A 20,146-nucleotide genomic window follows, 5' to 3' on the forward strand; every position below is an offset into this window, starting at 1 on the left:
CACTAGCTGCTTAGGCACACAAGCAGCGGAGGAAAGGAACTCATAGGCTGACAGAGACCACCTATGAGATCCATTCCCAGGTCCTTTGGTCCTGAGCCCTGGATGTGGCCCTCTGCCTGGGAGGATGGGAGCACAGGGGCTGCTGGCTCATGTGGCCGCCAGCAGCAGTCCCTGTGTGGTACTCTGAGCCCGCCACCTCCCCCCGCCTAGGGCGGCATTCAAAGGTGCATTGTATTGCCTTCACCTCCTCCACACACACAGAGCTCTGACTGTGTGGCTTCATGAGGCTGGGGGGAAAAAAAAGCAACAGACATATCAATGTAAATTTTAGCGTATTAAGCTTTTCTTCCTAAATTCTTCATCTTGAAGAAAATGAAAAGTAGGCATTCCCTGCATACTTGTGGTTACAAAGTCTGACAAATGTTAAGCTTTTTTGTTTTAACATATGACATGCATCATACTGCAGACTAAGAAAATAAAACACAAGGGAACTTATTAAGTCTAGTAACTTAAAATACTTTCTGCTGTATTTCTTCTCGAAGTGTTTGCTGTCTTTGTCCTAGAGGGCAGCTAGAACGAACTTCCCTTATAACCTGACCTTTTTTTTTCTGATGGGAGAAATTTATTCTTGCAAGCTAAAATAAATACTAGAAAACATGAACTTGTCTGAGTAATTGAAAACAGGATGGAAACTGTTAAGTTCAACGCTGAATTGATCTTTCAACAGAGGGCTTGGAGGAGTTGGTGAAACAAAAAGGCTTTATGGATGGTATATATGCATTTGAATATTATCCAGCCACACCAGGGAAGTACGTTGTCACAATTACATGGGGTGGGCAAAACATCCCAAAAAGGTGAGTCAAAAGTAGCTTTTTGGGCATTTTTATGTCCTTCAGTGGGTTGTGTAGTTGGTGGGCTTTTAAAGCAATGCTGACCTTTGAAGAAGCACTGGGGAGACAAGGTAGTGGCAAATTGTTGTTTTAACTTTTTATTTTTAACAGCCTGGTTTTGGGCTGCAGCAGCTTGACAAAGCTCTGAAGGGTGATTTGTTGTCAGTCTTTCTAATGCAAAATCATGAATAAAAAACCTAAGTAAACATGGTGGATTATGTAGCTTGGACTTAGCTGTAAGATTTTGAAGGACTCTATTATTTGAGTGTCCACAGCTATAGCAAGCAGAGCAAGTATTTGACACTCAGGATTTATGGTGGAAGATAGTGATGAGTTGAATGACATCTCTGCTAGAAAGACACTGCTGGGCCCTGTTCCACCACGTGATAGCATCTATTAATTTGGAAAATTCAATGTAGAGCCTCATTAAAATGCCTGGGGAAAAACACAGATGCTGTATTTGTCCCCATTTCTAATACCATGCTTTGTTTTTCTCTGGTAGTCCCTTTGAAGTTCAGGTGGGTCATGAAGCAGGTCCTCAGAAAGTGCGAGCCTGGGGGCCAGGACTGCACGAGGGAGTTGTGGGCAAGTCGGCCGACTTTGTGGTCGAGTCCATTGGCACAGAAGTTGGCTCTCTTGGTATGTTTCTTGACTTAGTTTCCCTGAAATATTTGTATCTTGCAATGCTAGCAGCAAACTCATGAGAAACAGTAGGCTTCCCAACAGTAAAAAACCACGTCTGTAAGACATTGTGGTCTAAACACTAACATCTATCAGAGTATCAAAGGCATGTCCTAGAGACAGGAGTGTGCATGATGGAGAGTGTTAATCTGTGGTTTTGTGGGATGAGATCCAGAAGGGAATGATGGATGTACTATCTCCTGTATTGCTGAGGAAGGGTGACTGAGAGACCCGGCACGTTTAAGGCTAACAAAAAGCTATTTGTGGAAGTGGTGTTAAATTAGCAGCCGCTACAAACCTAACGTGAGGAATCTACTTGTTCCTTTTTCAGGCTTTGCAATAGAAGGCCCTTCTCAGGCTAAAATTGAGTGTGATGACAAGAATGATGGCTCTTGTGATGTGAAGTATTGGCCTAAAGAGCCTGGGGAATATGCTGTGCACATCATGTGTGATGATGAGGACATAAAAGACAGCCCTTACATGGCCTTCATTCGACCGGCTTCAGGAGACTTTGACGCAGATAAGGTGAGGCACAGGAGTTCACCCATGGCACAGCGTATCTTGGATGTAACGACAGTAGACATGCTTCTAAAGGATTCTGGTAGCAGACTCTTAAACTGCCTCTGCCTAAAGTTCTGAATTTGCGAAGATATTACCCAGCCAGATACTCCCCAGCTTTTTCGAATAACACTGTTGCTGTTTTGATTTACTGTAATGAAAACTTGCTGAAGTAGTATCACATGCTTCATGGGGTTTGTGGAGGGGCAGGTCTTCATACATAAATCACTTCGTTTTGTTTCTCTTTCTGAACTGCAAACTAATATTCTTGAGGTGCTCTTTTAGGTGAAGGCTTATGGCCCAGGCTTGGAGAGGACTGGCTGTATAGTGAACAATCCTGCTGAGTTCACAGTCGAAACCAAGGATGCTGGGAAAGCACCTCTGAAGATGTATGCACAGGTAAAAACCCAAAGGCAGCTGCAGTGTGAAACTGCAGCAAAAGGACTTTAATACTGTTTAGAAAAATGCCTTAAGTATTCCTACTCACTTACACACCACTTAATTCTGGGTATGTGTAATTCAAGTCAAAACTCTGTGCTTTGATCTGTGTAATGTAGTCGGGCAACAACTGAAGACAAAGTGACTGCTCTGAAGTATATGAAGTACATGGCTTTGCTTCCTTACTTGGAAGCAATGCAAGGTGTAATTTCCTTGAGTTGTCATTTGGAAGCACTGAAGTGTCTCTGAGCCTGTGAATTTTCTATGTGTTGTAGGATGGTGTATGAATGAGCAAGTGTTAGATGAGGAAGACTTGCAGGAGTGTAAATTGCATGTTTCTTCAGTATTTCTGGACTGCAGTTTTGGGGGAAAAAAACCTGACACATTTTGGAACAGTCTTGAGCTGTTCAAACTATGCAAGCATTTTTGAAGTTCCTGAACCTTCTGCTTGTATTACTGCTTTTTAGGATGGAGAAGGAAACCCTATTGATATCCAGATCAAGAGCAAGCCTGATGGTGTGTTTGCCTGCTCCTATGTGCCAGTTAAACCAATCAAACATACAATTTCTGTTGTCTGGGGAGGAGCCAATGTGCCCAACAGCCCATTTAGGGTAAGTACAGAGATGAATAGTTCTTAGTTCTAGCCAAATAGGAATTGGTGCTCACAACTACTTGTTAGTACAACTAGGATGGTAAACCCCTTCTGTGGACTTCAAGGAGGTGTGCCCTTCTGCTTCATTTTTTTAGAAACCTATCTGCTTGTATAAATCTTTCTGGTTTTTTCAAGCTCACGTGGTCTCCTATCAGCACAGCTGCAGCCTGGGCGATTTGGGGTTGTTCATTTGTGTCTGTTATCCTGTAGCTTCTCTCCAAGCAATGCTCTGACTTGGCTGTGATCTCAAGTGCAACAGAGATGTGTGATTTTGACCCTTGTGAATTTGTGTAGGTCCTTATAGGTCAAGGGAGTCATCCTCAGAAAGTCAAAGTGTTTGGACCTGGTGTGGAGAGAACTGGCCTGAAGGCAAGTGAACCGACCCACTTCACTGTGGACTGCACAGATGCAGGAGAAGGTAAAAGCAGGCTGGGCTCTTCTGTGGCATTAAAATCACAGGTCATGCAAGGAGGGGATGACCTGTGTACTGTTCCAGGCTGGTTTTCCTTATTTAGCAGGAAAACCTTGGGAAGCAGAACATTGCAGTGAATTGTGATCTGATCTGATCTGTTATGTTAGTTAACAGGGTGACTCAGCTAGAAGTGGGAATGGTCTGGCTGTTTGGCTGGCAATGTCTGTGCTGTCCAGTAGCAAAACCTCCACTTGCTTTTCCTAGGTGATGTCAGTGTTGGAATTAAGTGTGATGCTCGTGTGGTCAGCAGTGAGGAAGAGGACATAGATTTCGACATCATCCACAATGCTAATGATACATTCACAGTGAAATACTCACCACCTGCTGCCGGGCGCTACACTATTAAAGTGCTTTTTGCAGGAGAGGTTTGTAATCTTCATTTTGCAGCATAACGTTTTGAGAATTCGTCTCTCTGCTCTTTGATCATCATGCATTTGCCAGTTCACAGCTGGCTCTTTCCACATCAGCTCACATGCACTTGGTTTGGTCGCTGTTTCTATAGCAATGTAAAAAAAGGAAACTTCTTTCGTAATACTTGCATGTATGCAAGTGAGAGAAGTTGCTGAAGTTTGTGTAATGTGTTGGACTGGCATAATGAATGTGGTCTCCATGGTAGGGTAAGGCTGCCTTCTAAAGGTAAGAAACCTAAGTGGCTTTTCAAGGAAAATAGGGGAAAAATTTCTTCCATAAAAATAAAAAACAGAGAGAGACAAACTTCAGCTGTTTGCCGTGTATTTTGAGTTATACTGATCAGTAAGGCAATGTTTAAGTGAGGTGAAATTTTACTCAAGATGCTGGAATTAAAGCAGAATTATCTTAAAACTATTATCTGTTTAATTTTGGCTATTATCTGTTTAATTTCGGCTAGTGAAGAGTAGCCAAATTTTGGAATTGTGTTTCTGTTGCAGGAAATTCCTGCCAGCCCATTCAGAGTTAAGGTGGACCCCTCGCACGATGCCAGCAAAGTGAAAGCTGAAGGACCTGGGCTGAACAAAACTGGTGAGACGTGGGTTCATGTAGTGTGACCAATACTGGATCCTGAGGAACTGTTGCAGGATGGTCACAGCCTGGCTGAGCATTGCTGGGATGCAGCAGCAGGGTGGGGTGTCAGGCAGTTGCAAACAATGCCTTTCCCTTGATATTTTGCTTGGCTGGGCTTTATTGGTGCTGAATGCTTCTTGAGGAGAGTTTGTTTCTCTGTGTGAGCTGTGTGTAAATTAGAATAAACATTTTTCTTCAGGTGTGGAAAGTGGCAAACCAACACACTTCACTGTGTTCACCAAGGGAGCTGGAAAAGCCCCACTGGATGTGCAGTTCAGCACCTCAGTGCCAGGAGAGGCAGTGATGGATCTGGATATCATTGACAACTACGACTATTCCCACACTATTAGGTACACGCCCATACAGCAGGTATGTCTAACTCCTGTAGTGGTACAGGAGTGAACAACTTCTGTTGCTGTAGTTCAGTGACCTCCCTCCCTAGTACCTGTGCACAGTGGATAAAGCAGAAAAAACTTGCCAGAGTATCTTGTTCCCCAGAATCCCTAATGCCTGGAGTGCAGTGGGAGTTGGAAAGCAGTAATGCAGTTTTTCTGGTGTAGTTATTGATAGCTTGCCATTGTTTTCTTTTCTGTGGCAAGGAGAGATACTGATGCAGTAGCACACAGTTCACATCATCATTCCATGCCTTATCAATTGAAGAAGACAGGTGGCAAACTTTCCCAGACTCCACAATGGAGCTGATTGCTGCCCCAGATGCTGCCATCCTGCACAGCTGAGGTTGTGGTGTGCTGCCTGTCAGCAGGCTGCTGGTGTCGAAGGAGCTGGAGTGCAAACCAGAGCAGGGACAAAAAGAAGAGTTTAGGTGATGCTGTACTAGTTCCCAGTAGACAAATGATGAAGTTGGTGCCTTCCTAGCAACACCATTAAAGAGCTGAAAGTGGAAGCTTCTAATAACTAGAAGTATTTTTCCTTACACTGTACTTGTATGTTTGTAAAAGGCCACTAAACATCAGAATGCACAAATCTCGTATTTCTGAGGATATAGGTGCTCCGGTGCTGAGATGAAAATGCTTTGCTACTCTTGTTCTCCTGAACAACCAAATGTACTACTGGGTCATCTGCCCCAGCTTCCTTGAGTGGAGCTATGTAAAAGTGAACTGATAAGGAAAACTGCAGTATTGTTTAACTGATAGTGCTGGTTCAGAGTTCTTGGAAGCACCATAGAGCCAACGTTTGTTTTTCGATAAGGTGGTTGCATGATCTCAGGATGTGGCTGGCGTGCCTGTTTGGAGAGGCTTTGGCTTGTTTAGTCAGGCTTGGTGTGCAGAAGGGAGCACTCCTCTGTACTCCATGTGTTCATGAGCAGTACCAGATTTCTGTGCTTCACCTGAAAATCACTGGTGAAACAAGCCAGGATGCCCAAACCAGGTTTTCCACTTGGGTCTTCCATCTGGAGAAGTACCATGGGTCATGTAAGCACTGTGGGCTTACAGGAGATGCTCATGGATAGCAGTGGCAGGAGGGCAGAGATGAAAACAGATTGCTCAGTATTTAGACTAGCCTTGTTGTCCCTCCATGCTGTGAGCACATAGGTCTTTCCTGGACACTGTCCTTCTCAGGTTCCTAAGCAGTAGCTTATGAATGAGACTGTGGACTCCTTAGAGCAGGGGGAGGATGGAATAGTAGTTAAATTCCTGAGGGGCAGCGTCAGTTGCAGAGCAGCCTTGGTTTAATGCTGTTTATTTGGTCTTATCTATCTCGTGGTGTTGCTACAGCTACCCGTGCGTGTGTTTTCTAAAAACAACCAAAATAATCATGGAAGCTATTCACTAGCTTGCATGAAACATCCATGATTATTTCACTTGGGAGCAGAACCGGCCAAGAGTGAAAAGTAAGCAAACTGTGAATATAGCTAAAATATGGACTGCGGTAGGAGAGAATAAAAGGAACACACATCATGGGCTGGAGCTTGCCGTGGCTGTGCAGCATTCCAGCCAAAATACACAAGAGCATTAATCTTTCTGACTTGTAGAGCTTAAACCCCTGGTATTTCAGATGCTGTAATAATATGGCCTCTTTGCAGTCTTAGCTTTGGCCTCTCCGTGTGGTGGAAGGGGATACCTGGTCTGGAGCACTGGGACATTCATTCAGCTGTCGGGTCTGAGCACCGGGGGGGCGGTGGGAGCCAGCCTGAGCAGGAGGCTTTGCCAGGCAGCTTGAATATAGTCTAATTAAATGTTGGAAACAACTGTCTTTTTTGGTCTTCCTGTATTAAATAAAAACCATTTAGTACTTAGAAGGGCTGCAGTGGCGTGAGCTTTAGTGTTCGTGAACCAGTAAGTTTGGCTGTGGCCAGTTAAAATAGATTAGTTGATGTGGTTATGTACTGCTTGGGTGTTGGTGTGTCTGTGTGAAGGGAGGAACTGAGCTAACATGTAAATTCTCCACCTAGGGTCCAATGAAGGTTTTGGTAACTTATGGTGGTGATCCTATCCCTAAAAGCCCTTTCACAGTGGGTGTTGCTGCTCCTCTAGACCTAAGCAAAGTTATAGTCAATGGACTCGAAAACAGTAAGTACCTGTGGGCTGGAAGCCTCTGAAGGGTCTTGGGAGTCTGGGTGATAGCCAACATAGCCTGCTGGAACAGGAGCAGGCAAAACAATCTCCTTTTTAACTTACTACTGCTGGGGATCAACTAGCTCCAACTTTAAAACTTGACCACACTTATTTAGGTGGTCCTCTTGAAGGCTGAATTTCAATTTAGATTTCTTTTTTTTTTTTTTTTTTTTTTCCCTTTTTGCTGAGATTACAAAGTAATGTGGAGAAAACGTGTTTGGGCTTTGGTCATTTGTGGTGAACAGAGCTGGATGCTTCACCAGGCTGAGCGCTCACTGATGAAATCTGTTTCCCTGAGGGCTAGATGGCTGTTCAAATGTATCAAACTCTTACAATGCACAGTGTCATTCATACAGTCTTTTTGTTTTCCAAAAGTGGAAGAACTTAAGGCTGTGAAATATTGTTGCTTTCCTGAAATGAGCCTCTCTCTCTGATACTGTCAGACCACACCTTACAGGCTTGTTTTCCACTGTAGCTTTGTAATGGCAATTAATCAAAGCATTTGGCTTTGGTTGGGTTTTTTGTTGTTGTTGTTTGGCTTGGGAGGGTTTTTTGCCTGCAGAGGAATGCAGACTGGGTAGGGCTCTGCCAGTACCTGCTCCCTCAATGATGTGTGCATGGGAGACTCCTTGGACTGCTGTCTGATGTTAAGTAATGTAATATGGAGTTTGTCTTTTTCAGGAGTGGAAGTAGGGAAGGATCAGGAATTTGTAATTGATACGAAAGGAGCTGGTGGGCAAGGTAAACTGGAGGTTAATATTTCCAGTCCTATGAGGAAAGCTGTGCCATGTCTGGTGGAACCAGTTCTGGGTAAGGAGTGCAGCACTGCGAAGTACATCCCACGGGAAGAAGGACTGTATGTGGTGGATGTGAGTTATGATGGCAACCCAATCCCAGGGAGCCCCTACACTGTGGAGGCCACATTACCTCCAGACCCTTCCAAGGTGAGTGAACAGTATAGGGCTGTAACATCAACTCATACCTGAAAACTGAATTGTGGGCTACTGCTTGAGACTTGGCTTGGTCTTGGCCAAAACATACCCAGGAACATCCTTACTCAGAGTGCTCAGTGATTCTTTTAGCAGCCTCTATGACTTGTAGAATTCATTCCTGTAACACTGTATTTGAAAAAAATGTTGAACTAATCAAAAACATGGCAAATATCACGCATAATGTAGCAAATTTAGGTATCACTCCTAATTTAAGAGAAGTCTGTCTGATAAGCATCTCTGATATATTAAGATGCTCTTTTTCTAAGGAAATATATTTCAAGACAAGCATGTGTACAGCCATCAAATATTTTAACATTTCCACCTTTTATTTCACATGGCTTTATAAAAACAGCTAGGGTGAGATTGTTAATATCCTTGCCTAGAAACCTCTTTGGAGGAGAAGTACCAGCTTCACAGCAGAAATGTAGGGCTGAGTGGCAAAGGAGACCGTGCTCTCTGTGTATTTTTAAGAGCCTGTTAATCGAGTCCCACATACAAGCAAGTCTAACTAGGAAGTCTTCTGGCAGTAACATGGAAAAAGCCATGTAGCTCAACTGCATATTCTCTTCTAGGTAAAAGCTCATGGTCCAGGTCTTCGAGGGGGCCTTGTTGGAAAACCAGCCCAATTTACAATAGATACCAAAGGGGCAGGAACTGGAGGTTTGGGTTTGACAGTGGAAGGCCCGTGTGAAGCTAAAATTGAATGTTCGGACAACGGCGATGGAACCTGCTCTGTGTCCTACCTGCCTACGAAGCCTGGAGAGTATTTTGTAAACATCCTCTTTGAAGAAGTTCACATTCCTGGTTCGCCCTTCAAGGCAGATATAGAAATGCCGTTTGATGTCTCTAAAGTCATTGCCACAGGCCCAGGTCTGGAGCGTGGTAAAGTAGGCGAGGCAGGGCTGCTGAATGTTGACTGCACAGAAGCAGGGCCTGGGGACCTGAGGGTGGACATGGTGTCAGATACTGGCTCCAAAGCTGAGGTCCAGATCGATGATAACAAAGATGGGACCTATGTCGTTACCTACGTGCCACTCTCAGCTGGCATGTACACAATCAAGATGAGATACGGAGGAGAGCAAGTGCCTAAATTCCCAGCCCGGGTCAAAGTGGAGCCAGCTGTGGACACAAGCAGAGTTAAAGTGTTTGGGCCAGGAGTCGAAGGAAAAGGTGAGACTAACTGTTGTTATGGGAATTTGTAGGACTTGCAGTCCTTTCCGTGTATTCTGCGTGTTGAAAGTTGTTTCCATGGTGATCCTTGGACAGACAGGAGTCTCATGTTCCCAAACAAGCTGTTTATCATGCTGCTTCACCAAATGTTTTGTTGTTGGAATATATTGCACTTCTTGAAGTGACTCTTCAAAACATTTCCTTTAGATGTCTTCCGAGAAGCTACAACTGAGTTCACTGTGGATGCTCGACCTCTAACAAAGGCTGGTGGTGAGCACATCAGGACACAGATCACGAGCCCCTCTGGCTCCCCCACAGACTGTCTCATCCAAGACAACGCGGATGGAACATACTCAGTGGAGTACACGCCATTTGAAAAGGGTAACCTCAGGGCTTGTTTACTTGAAAGGGGAAAAGAGCAAGCAGCTCTTCTGCCATTTTCATTTGGCAAACCCGTGAGGTCTGCCAGTAACGTGTTGGCATCTTTGCAAGAGGTCTGCCTGCAGAGGAGCTAATTCTGCAGGAAATCGTTCTATTTTAACTTGAAAAACTGGCTTTTATGGTAACTTGTCTTTAGAAGAACAGTTTGTAGATGGAATTTCACAAAACACTTGTGAAGTTTTGTGAAATGCAAGAATAAACTCTTATCCATATACTGACATTTAAGTCTGTAACATCTTGTAGAGTTAAGTCATGAGCATTTTTAGGGAATTCAGGAGATATTTGCCTCTTTTTAACAGGTCCCCACACAGTCAGCGTGACATATGATGGCGTGCCTGTGCCAAATAGTCCCTTCAGAGTGAATGTCGCAGAGGGCTGCCATCCATCGCGTGTGAAGGCACAAGGACCTGGACTTACAGAAGCTTTCACAAATCAGCCCAATGCCTTTTCAGTTGTCACCAGGTGATGGGGCCTGTTTGATCTTGAAGGAATATCTGAGGGGGGGTAGGAGTGTAGTGGTGTGTACAATGCAGGATGCTAAACTCAGTACAAATATTTATAAAAAGGCCAAGCTGTGTCCAGCTGATGACTGTGTGTGCTACCTCATCATCTACTCTGCTCTGCAAACATTCGACATTAGGGATTGATAGTTACTGAGAACAAGATTCTAGGAAAATTTGAGTGAACAGCTTTGCCTAGCAGCATGTGCTGAAGGCTGAACATTGGAAGTCAGGATGCCACATTTCCAAAAAGGATGAAAATGCAGCCAGAGCATGTGAAGGCTACAAAGCTGCTTTAGAAGCAGGTGATTCTAACAATGTGTGTTTCTGTCTTGCAGGGGGGCAGGAATTGGTGGCCTTGGAATAACTGTTGAAGGACCTTCAGAATCTAAAATTAGCTGTAAAGATAACAAAGATGGGAGCTGCAGTGCCGAGTATATCCCTTATGTTCCAGGAGATTACGATGTTAACATCACATATGGGGGAGAGCATATTCCTGGTAAGAGCTCTTGCTAAGGTCTTTCAGAAGAGGGATGAAGTCAAACTATAGACTCAGAGTTCTCAGTTGGCTGCATCTCCCTTGTGCTGTGGGATGTTACGTGATTTTGGCTTTCTGGTTTCCTCAGAATTCAGGCAGAAAAGGCAGTGGCATTTGCTCAGATGGGTACAGATGAGTGGAACAGGAAAATAGACACTATCCCTTGACAAATAACTGGTATTATATACAAGGGGCGTGTAATACTTTAGGTTATGGAAAATAGCCCTTTGGTATGTGGATGCATTAAAGATCCTGTTCTGCAGTAAGAGGGGATGTTTCCTGTTGTTCCCATTCTCTTTGTTGACATACTGAACACAGTAAGATTTAAGGAAATGTATTGCCTCCGTGATGCTTCATTTGCACTTCTGGTTTCTTTCATGTTCGTTTTTTTTCCTGAGGTGTGAGAAGTAGATAGGTCACAGATGGTTGACACCACTTCTGTGAAACTGTAGAAGCACCATCATTACATTTCCGGCTTTTGCAGAAGCAGCGGGATAGTGTTGGAGGCGGTGGGGTTTTAATTCCTGCCTGCAGCAGGAGGATAGTAATAAAAAACCTAAGGAAAAGTAGAGAAAAAAGACCTATTGTTCTCTGTAACTGTTAACCTTGTGGTGTTTAACACTTACTTTATCAACTTCCAGGCAGTCCTTTCAAGGTTCCTGTGAAGGATGTTGTGGATCCCAGCAAGGTGAAGATAGCAGGACCAGGTCTGGGTACAGCTGTTCGAGCCAAAATCCCCCAGTCCTTCACTGTAGACACCAGCAAGGCAGGAATAGCACCTCTTGAAGTGGTGGTGACAGGACCCAGAGGTAAGAACCAAAGTATTCCACCTGGCTGTGCCCATATCTGTGTTTGGGCAGGTAACATGGTTCTGGCCCAGCTTGCAAAGGTGGCGATGCCACTTGAATGAGCATTTCCCTCTGCTCCTGTTCATCTGTCGTGTGCCCCTTGGCAGCTGACCCACATCATTCTGTGACAGAGAGCTGTGTCCTAGGTAGTGCTGCTTTGGACAGAGTCTTTGATGGCTTTAGCTTAATCTTCACGGATGGGAGAAGTGATGTGAGTAACCATCACCGGTGAACAATTGTGTGTTAAGTTTTAGATATCAAAAAGTAAACCCAAAATCTAACATGTGAACAGTGACTCGGGAAGCCTGAGTCAGTGGAGGAGTCTCTGAATAATGGTGAAATTGCTCAGTGGTCCCCAGAGAACAGCAAGGCCCTTCAAGTGGTAGCATAAATGGTGTTTGCATTAACATAGAAAGCCGTGTCTCTGTGGTGGTGTTTGCATTAACATAGAAAGCCGTGTCTCTGTGGCAGAGTATCTTGTCAGTGAGCACCTGTTGGCTGCAAGTCTCACCTTGCTGGGAGGTGAGAGCTGCCCCTGCACTGGAGTGTCAGTCTGGCTGTGCAGGTGCCCTGCAGGTAACGCTTCTTTAATTCTAGCGGATGAGACGGATTCCCAGGGATGGCGCTCCCCATTGAAAGCAGTTTCGGATTTCTTTAGAGGTGCTCCAAAGGGTGACACTGAGACAGGTTTGAACTCTCACTAGCTACTGGCAGTTCTGGTTCTTGGAAATCCGGTTGGCAACAGCAAGAATCATCTGCAGGAGGGAGTGGGGACCAACGGTGTTGCTTTTAGGCTGTGCATGGCAGCTATATACATTTCTTTTGTGCTTGCTTTACCACTAATCCTTTCTGTGTTTTAAAGCCAACTTGTAATTGTAGACTGCTTTGTGTGTTGATCTGAACTGATATGTCACATAGTCTGTTGTAGATTTAGCTTAATGCAAATTGAAATAATTGATCCTGCTTTCTTAGGTCTTTGGCAGCTTGCAGGGTGTTCTTGCCTAGGCAGCAAGCCTGCCTTTCTAAACACCGGATTGTGAAAGACTCAGCTGGTGAATGCTATACATCAACTGGCTTTAGAGCTCAATTCTGTGCACTAAGATGAAGTAATCTTGTAAATGACAGTACAGACAATTATAAGCATTACTCATTTTCTGTCTTGAAAGATCTTCAATGCACCTTTAGCAATTGCTCTTGACCTAGACTTTACCAAAAGGCAGATCTTTCCCCAGTTTTTTCATGCTAGCTTTTGTTTACAGCAAGAAGATGGCAGCCCAGAGAGCAGTGGATAAAAAAAAATATCTATCTCAAGTCAATGGCTTTGAATATAAAATAAGGGAAACTGATCATTAATCCATGCCTGTTGCTTTCATTAAAAAAAAAATAAAATTGAAATTTGTTATAAATGAGCAGCCCATCTTGTAGCTTTGTGCAGCAAATTACTATTTTAATAGCATATCTGAGAAAAAAAATGTATTGCCTTTTTAGGAGTTGTGGGACCTGTTAATGTGGTAGACAATGGAGATGGCACCCACACGGTGGTGTACACCCCTATGCAGGAGGGACCCTACATGATCACTGTCAAATATGCTGATGAAGAGATTCCTCGAAGGTAAGGTGATAAGAGAAACTTTGCAGAACTGAAGATTTAACAATCCAGTGGAATCTCCCAGCACATAAGCACCATTTACAGACTGGCTGTGGTCTGTTTTACTTAATTGGTGCAGCTCCTTGCACGACTTCGGGGTTCAGTGGTGTTTTGAGCCCACTGCACCTGCAGCAGACAGTGTAAGAGGGCTGTATAGCGTGTACTGCAGCAGCTATCAGCCATTGACCTGGGAGGAGGGAAAATAATGGTTTTCTCTTTAAGTCCCTTCAAGGTGAAAGTGCTTCCTACATATGATGCCAGTAAGGTGACAGCGAGTGGTCCAGGGCTCAGTTCTTATGGCATTCTAGCCAGCCTGCCTGTGGAGTTCGCTGTGGATACCAAGGATGCTGGGCAGGGACTTCTGGCTGTACAGATCACGGTAAGTAACAAAACCAAGCAGGACAGGGAACATGTTTTCTAGGTGGGCATGAATCTCTCCTTTCATAAGTGTCTGCAGCTTTATCCTAACGTATCCAGTGTCCTGGAGACTGACTGGACGCTAAGGTCTGGTACAGGAAAGTCTTCACTCTGCATTTGTGAAGCTCTTGAGAGTCCTTTTGTGAAGCTTCTGTCCCAGAGTCATCAGATAATGCTCTGTTTGGCTCTTGCCTAACCTTACACTCTGCAAATGCTCAAAATGAGATAAGTAATTTCTTGTAAGATTATGAAAATACTGGCATTTGAAATGGTGGCAGTCTTCTAGCAGTGTTCAGCAAGGCCATGAGATAACAACTGCTGTGAGCATCGTGTTACGATAAATTAGATCACACATCTCCCTCAAGGCTGCCAGAAGTCATAAGCTGCTTAAGGAGATACTGCAGGAATGTTTTGATTTATCTTTGTTACTACTCTTTCCAAAGTTTCTGGTGCCTGGACTCTGTGGCCTCAGCAAAAAGATGTCTGGTTAGTGGACCATAAAGCACATAGCTGAGCGCTGGCATGCCTAGGTCATGGTATGCCTGGTTGTACTTGCCTTTCTGCATTCTTGCTCCTGTCCTGTCTCAATGCCTGCTCAGGTGCAGCAAAGCAGTTGCCATTAATTCTGGTGTGCAAGTGTCTCTTAAAGGATCCAAAATGCTTATCAGAGCTCCCAGCCTGGTTGGGGCTTTGAAGATCAAGTTCCACAAGTCCTGTATGGTAGAAGTGCATTAGGTGATCCTTCTGGCAGCTTTTGTTTGCTTCTTATTCTGAGCTGTTGAATGTCAAATGTTTCACAAGCCTTCCTGAAAGAAGTAAGCTCTTTTGTGCTATACCTAAAATCTCAAGTCCTTTGCAGCTTATGCTGTACCCCAGGCAGCATTAAGTCATAAATTACAAAATTGAATCAACATGTGATTCCCTAAAATGCTTTGTGCTTTGCAGCTGATGAGAAATGGTAGTTGAAGGGGCTGCAGAGACCTGCTTTTAACTGTAGACTTTGCAGTGTGCCAGCAGCTGGATGCCTCGTGCAGAAGGGTTGACAGCAGACTCCAGTAGCTGTCAGACAGCAGCTTCCCCTGCCCTCACACGTTTCAGGAAGCAGCTGCCCAAGGCTACCCAGTGCTTACTCAGGACAGAGCTGCACAGTGTGACTGCCCATTTGTGCCTCAGGGAACAGGGAAGTGTTCTTAATTTCCAACAGCAGTTTAACAGTGAAGCCTGAACTTCCTACAATTAATATAAAGTTCATTAAAATGGCTTGCTGGTCTTATAAACATTCTTATATCAACCAAAGAGTAGTTAATGATAGCACTGTTTATTTTGTAGTGGTCTGATATCTTTCTGCTCCTAATACTGTGTCCTTGTTACAAAGTCTTTGAGCAAAATATCTTGAAACTTCAAAAAGCTGCAGGTTTGTATCTGTTTGAGACCACCCAAGTGTGGTTTTGAACAGATTTGATGTCCAGCTAAGGAAATTCAAAAACCTTCATAGTGCTTAAATCTTCTGGTTTGCATTCCTCAGGACCAAGAGGGCAAACCCAAGAGAGTGGACATTCATGACAACAAGGATGGCACTTACACGGTCACCTATGTCCCTGACAAAACGGGCCGCTATACGATTGGCGTTAAGTATGGTGGAGATGATATCCCGGCCTCTCCCTACAGGATCCGGGCATCTCCAGCTGGGGATGCCAGCAAGTGTTTGGCCACAGGTGAGTGTTTGACTCCTCTCTTTGCTGTTGTTTGTTCTGGATGTAAAGCTGCCTTCTGAGCATGCTACAGTAGATGTGATGGGTGTAGAAGACGTGCTTGAGACTTGTGTAGTCTGGCTGCTCTTACAGAAGGGGTGTTCCTAAAGATAAAGAAGTGTCCATCCTGTGGGTGAGCAGGGATCTCTTGCAGCCTCTAGCAAAATCTGTCAGACTGCCTGGGCTGTTATAAACAGCCAGATGCAACTGTCTGTTGCTTATTTTGGCATCAGTAAATCTAGCTGAGAACTTAAGTGAGGTTGATTTAAAAATAATGCATATGTCTGTGACCACTGCATCTTGTTCCTTGCGCAGTGAGCATTCCAAGAAGCTTTTCATTGCAAGCTACAACAGAATTAATTCTGAGGGTGTAAATAGCTGGTCATGTGCAAAGCCTGTTCAGGCTAGGTTTTATCAGTGGAAGTTTCTGCTGCTTTTCTGTGTGGTCAAGATTGGGCTGGGTCTGAACAGGATTTTGGGAAGAAGAGAACCTAAAGATATTACTATGACTCAAAAAATCATTGCTTTGGTGTAGGGCTCTCCAGATTTTTTGCTGTAGGAGCACACAGGTTTTAAGGGCAGGTGTTTATCACATGGTTTTGGGTGGTCACTGTGGCGTGCTCCCACCTCCCAGGAGGCTGTGGCCGGGAGCAGAAGTGGCAGGAACTAGTTACAAGAATAGCACTGAACATTAAGTCCCTTGATTGTAGAATAAATAAATAAAGTAGGGAAGGCCAAACTGAACCTGGGAAACTTAATCTGTTGTTGTAGACCTGTGAGAGTGTGTGGGCATTGTGCTGGACCTGGGCATTGTGTAGTTAGAGTGCACCTGAAGCCTGTCCATGAGCTGGCTGCTATCAAATTGTTTTAAACAGAAATACATTCCTGACACAATGGGAGAAAAAAAAGATATAATCAAAAAAAATAAGAGATATCATCAAAATTTATTTAAAAGATGCCTTAATGGGTAAATCTGATACTCTTCAAAGTAACTCAAGTCACTAACTATTCAAAGTAACTGAGATGGAGATTACTGCCAGATGCCAGCTAAAATTTCCCATTTCCAAGAAGTGCTTCTGATTCAGTGCTGTAAAGCCGAAATGCAATCACTGTAGGAGTAGGTGCTGGAATACTGCCAATGTATTAAACCAGCAGGTTCGTTGCCAGTTGAAAATGAGCCATTTATCTGGTAACAAGTGAGGGTCAGAAGCAGGAGTACTCAATATGTACTACTGGAAATAAGACATAATAGTTCTTATTTAAACACAGTGTTCTTCAAGCTAGATCTGATTGCTTCAATTTTGGCATTGTTGCATGGTGTTCTTTTTTTGGGATGTGTGGCAGAACAGTGGACAATCTTGTGTGGATAATGGTGGAGAAAGTGTAGCCATGGCTGCTACTGTGCCCTTTTATAGCTGCTTACACAGAGAGGTTTATGTTAAAGCAGGGCAGCCGAGTTGCTGGCAGAAGAAAGTGCCTTTGGCTCTGCATAAAGGAGTAGGATGATAAGAGAATGGGTTAAGGCTTTGCTTTCTTCAAACTTAGCTTTTTTCCTCTCTCTTCCCATCCAGCCTCTCTGATTGCAGAGGAGAAGGAGAACTGGTAGCCAGCTCTAGCATACCACTGTGCTGACCAGTTTTACAAATGTCCCTTGTTGTACATCTGCTCCCAAAACCACATCTGTGGCTCCCTGGGACCAGTGCCTTGGTGCTATGCTCCCCAGGCACCTCACAGGCGGTCTGCCTGGGAAAACTGTCCTGTGAACACTTCCTGTAACTAAAATTGCTTTGTAGGTCCTGGAATTGCACCCACTGTGAAGACTGGTGAGGAGGTTGGTTTTGTGGTAGACGCCAAATCAGCAGGGAAGGGAAAAGTGACGTGTACCGTCCTCACGCCAGATGGGACAGAGGCTGAAGCAGATGTTGTTGAAAATGAGGACGGGACTTACGATATCTTCTACACCGCTGCCAAACCAGGAACCTACGTGATTTATGTCCGCTTTGGTGGGGTGGACATTCCCAACAGTCCTTTCACTGTCATGGTAAGCCAGTACTGCTCCAGAAGTACATCCCACTCAGATCCCTGCTGCCGTGTTTTATTTAGCAGTAGGTTAACTCTGTGTGTAAATGTTCAGATATTTATTAGGCTAGCAGGCGCTAATGGATCCTTGTTCCTTGCAGAGCTTATTTTGAGCAGGCAAAATGGTTAAATGAAGTGGGATAGAAACCATCAGAGGATGAAGACTTGGCTTTTTGGAAGAAATTTGTTTTTCATTTCCTGACCCTGTAGTTCTTTTCCTAAATGATGTAAGGGTGGTTGTAATCGGCTTCTACAACTAACTGTGTTGGCCGTTGTCAGATACAGTGCTCTGCCTTCTCTGTCTCTCACTTTTTAAGATGATCCCAAAATAAGGAACAGTCTGCTGACAGATCCCATGGAAGCAGACTGTTAGCTCACACTTAAAAATTATTTGTAAGTGCTAGTTAAACTGTTATAGCCGAATTCTCCCTCCTTCTAATGACTTTCCTTCCTATGTGCAGTATTCCACATTTAGCTAACAATACCCCAGTCCCCTGAGAAGCAGACCAAGTGCCTCTCAGGGCTTACAGAAGCCCTTCTTGTGAAGAACATCTCTCTGTGTTGGCAAAGCAATTCTCAGTCTTGTAATCTCATCCCAAGCAGCCTCTGGTGCATCTTGGTCCCTGAAATCACAGGACTGTGCTTGTACTGAGTCCAGGTGGGGCTTGTGGGCGGGTCCCTGGGGCCAGCAACTCTGGCTCTTCCTACCTGTCATCCTGGCAGAGTGCTATGGGTGTCTGAAGATTTCCTTGAGAGAAATGACTCCCTCGGTCACTGCTCAAGGTTCACCACAGGAAATGCCTCTAAAGGTCAGGGAGCCCAATCCTGGCCAGCCAAAATTCCCACTTCCTAGCTGACTGATACATTATGTGTTTGACTTGGGTCTCTCAGCTGGGGACAGAGAACACTGGAACAGCAGCATTTCTGTTTTGCATTGGTTTTCTCAGTGGAGTCCATCCATGCAGAAGTTTCCAGTGGGTTATTTCATTAGGGTGGTTTTCAGTGGGGCAGGAGGGGCTGGGATGGCTGAGCCTGTGTGGGTGTCAGTCCCAGCCACTTGTGTTGGGGTAATGGGAGAGATGGGAATTTGTAAGTCGTGCTCTTGGCACACTTGGTGAGAAGAGTGGCTGCGCCAGAGGAAAACACATTTGGTGCCTTGACAACGCAGTTCTAGCTGTGAATCAGAAGAAAGGCTTTGCTGCTATGGCTGGATGTGGGCTGGGTCATTCACCCAAGTGCATGAACCTGAGCAGCCTTCCCACAGCAGCTGGCCCCCCTGCCTCCCTGCTGGCATATCGTGCTGCACAGTACTCAGGGACTCTCATCTTGGGCTTAAACCTTCCCTCCCTGCATCAGTCCCATAAGAAAGCAACTCTGATGTTCAATTCCACCTGTGTTCCGGCACAGCTTTCCACTTCCCTCCCGAGCATGCAACAATGGCATGTACTGGCTTTGTCCCTTTGCTGTGCCACTGGTGGCTTCCTCGAGTGCCCGTGGATAAGGGCAGTTTCCCAGCTTCCCTGACTGGATCCAGGTCTTTGCCTATGGCAAGAGGGCTGGGAGGGCTACATAGTGGGAGGAAGGTGTTGAACTGGAAGGAGCAGTGTGTTCTGAGCTATGGAAGGTGGGAATGCCTCCATGCCAGAATAAAATCTATTAACAACTAACCTGCCTCTACCCCTGCCCAGGCTGTAGATGCAGATGATGTCGCCGCACAGTCGCAGGAGCCAGTGGGCACTTCCCCCCCCGGATTCCGCCCTTGGGTACACAATTTTTACATTTTTCAGCTCCCCATCTGTGTTCCATTTCAGATGACAGCCTGCTTCTTGGGACTGCTTGATCGCTCTGGTCATTGTGTTCATTCTTTCTGTTTCATCAATTGTTCTTGGGATCCAGACCTTGTTTTTTCTTTGCTGCTTGAAGGGAGTCTCCAAATAAACTCATGTAAACATGAAGAGGATCATTGCACCCACAGCTTCCACTTCTGAAATGTCTGCTGTTGGCAAAAGCACCCTGAGTGCACTGCTTTGTTTTCCCAGTAAAATCACAGTGTCTTGAGTTCAGAGTCGCATTGTGAAACTTGTTTCTTTTGTCCATTTTGTGTTGCAATCATTCTGCCCCATTTAAAAATCACTTTCTCTTCCAGGCCTTAAGCAACTAAATCCTTTCAGATGGAGCCACTTTGGGTCTTGTGTGCACTACATTGTCTTCCATCCCTTTGTGTTCCATTTTTATCTCTTCCTTTTTTCCAGCATGTCTTCCATCCGCGCCGTGTTTGATTTGCTCTGCTCTGCGGTGTGGTGTTGTAAAGGAGAGCTTGGCCGGACACTGCTCTGGTGGAGCCCAGTCCTTGGCTGGCTGCAATAATCACTGCACACTCTCTTCTGCTTGTGCTTGCAGTGGAGTTGCTCAGTGCTCATTTGGCTCTACCAGCCTTTTTGATGTGACCCATCT

General features: G+C 44.8%; 1 protein-coding gene across 3 annotated transcripts in view; it reads left to right on the top strand.

The window, feature by feature from the left end:
• The window catches only part of FLNB (filamin B), a 71,017-nt gene that overhangs the window by 34,694 nt on the left and 16,177 nt on the right, over positions 1-20,146 (top strand). For 2 of the 3 annotated variants that reach the window (XM_084214578.1, XM_084214580.1), the window contains exons 10-30: positions 728-854; positions 1,393-1,529; positions 1,903-2,096; positions 2,415-2,528; positions 3,035-3,178; positions 3,514-3,637; positions 3,896-4,056; positions 4,600-4,690; positions 4,932-5,101; positions 7,146-7,263; positions 7,990-8,252; positions 8,873-9,470; positions 9,678-9,851; positions 10,211-10,373; positions 10,750-10,910; positions 11,591-11,758; positions 13,286-13,409; positions 13,668-13,824; positions 15,388-15,577; positions 17,407-17,654; positions 19,381-19,455. In XM_084214578.1, the coding sequence (XP_084070704.1) occupies positions 728-854; positions 1,393-1,529; positions 1,903-2,096; positions 2,415-2,528; positions 3,035-3,178; positions 3,514-3,637; positions 3,896-4,056; positions 4,600-4,690; positions 4,932-5,101; positions 7,146-7,263; positions 7,990-8,252; positions 8,873-9,470; positions 9,678-9,851; positions 10,211-10,373; positions 10,750-10,910; positions 11,591-11,758; positions 13,286-13,409; positions 13,668-13,824; positions 15,388-15,577; positions 17,407-17,654; positions 19,381-19,455 (3,701 nt within the window). The remainder of the gene's footprint in view (positions 1-727; positions 855-1,392; positions 1,530-1,902; positions 2,097-2,414; positions 2,529-3,034; positions 3,179-3,513; positions 3,638-3,895; positions 4,057-4,599; positions 4,691-4,931; positions 5,102-7,145; positions 7,264-7,989; positions 8,253-8,872; positions 9,471-9,677; positions 9,852-10,210; positions 10,374-10,749; positions 10,911-11,590; positions 11,759-13,285; positions 13,410-13,667; positions 13,825-15,387; positions 15,578-17,406; positions 17,655-19,380; positions 19,456-20,146) is intronic. The other variant, XM_084214579.1, reaches the window with a different exon arrangement.

The sequence above is a fragment of the Fringilla coelebs genome (assembly GCF_963513975.1).
Source record: "Fringilla coelebs genome assembly, chromosome: 13".
Classification (NCBI taxonomy): Eukaryota; Metazoa; Chordata; class Aves; order Passeriformes; family Fringillidae; genus Fringilla; species Fringilla coelebs.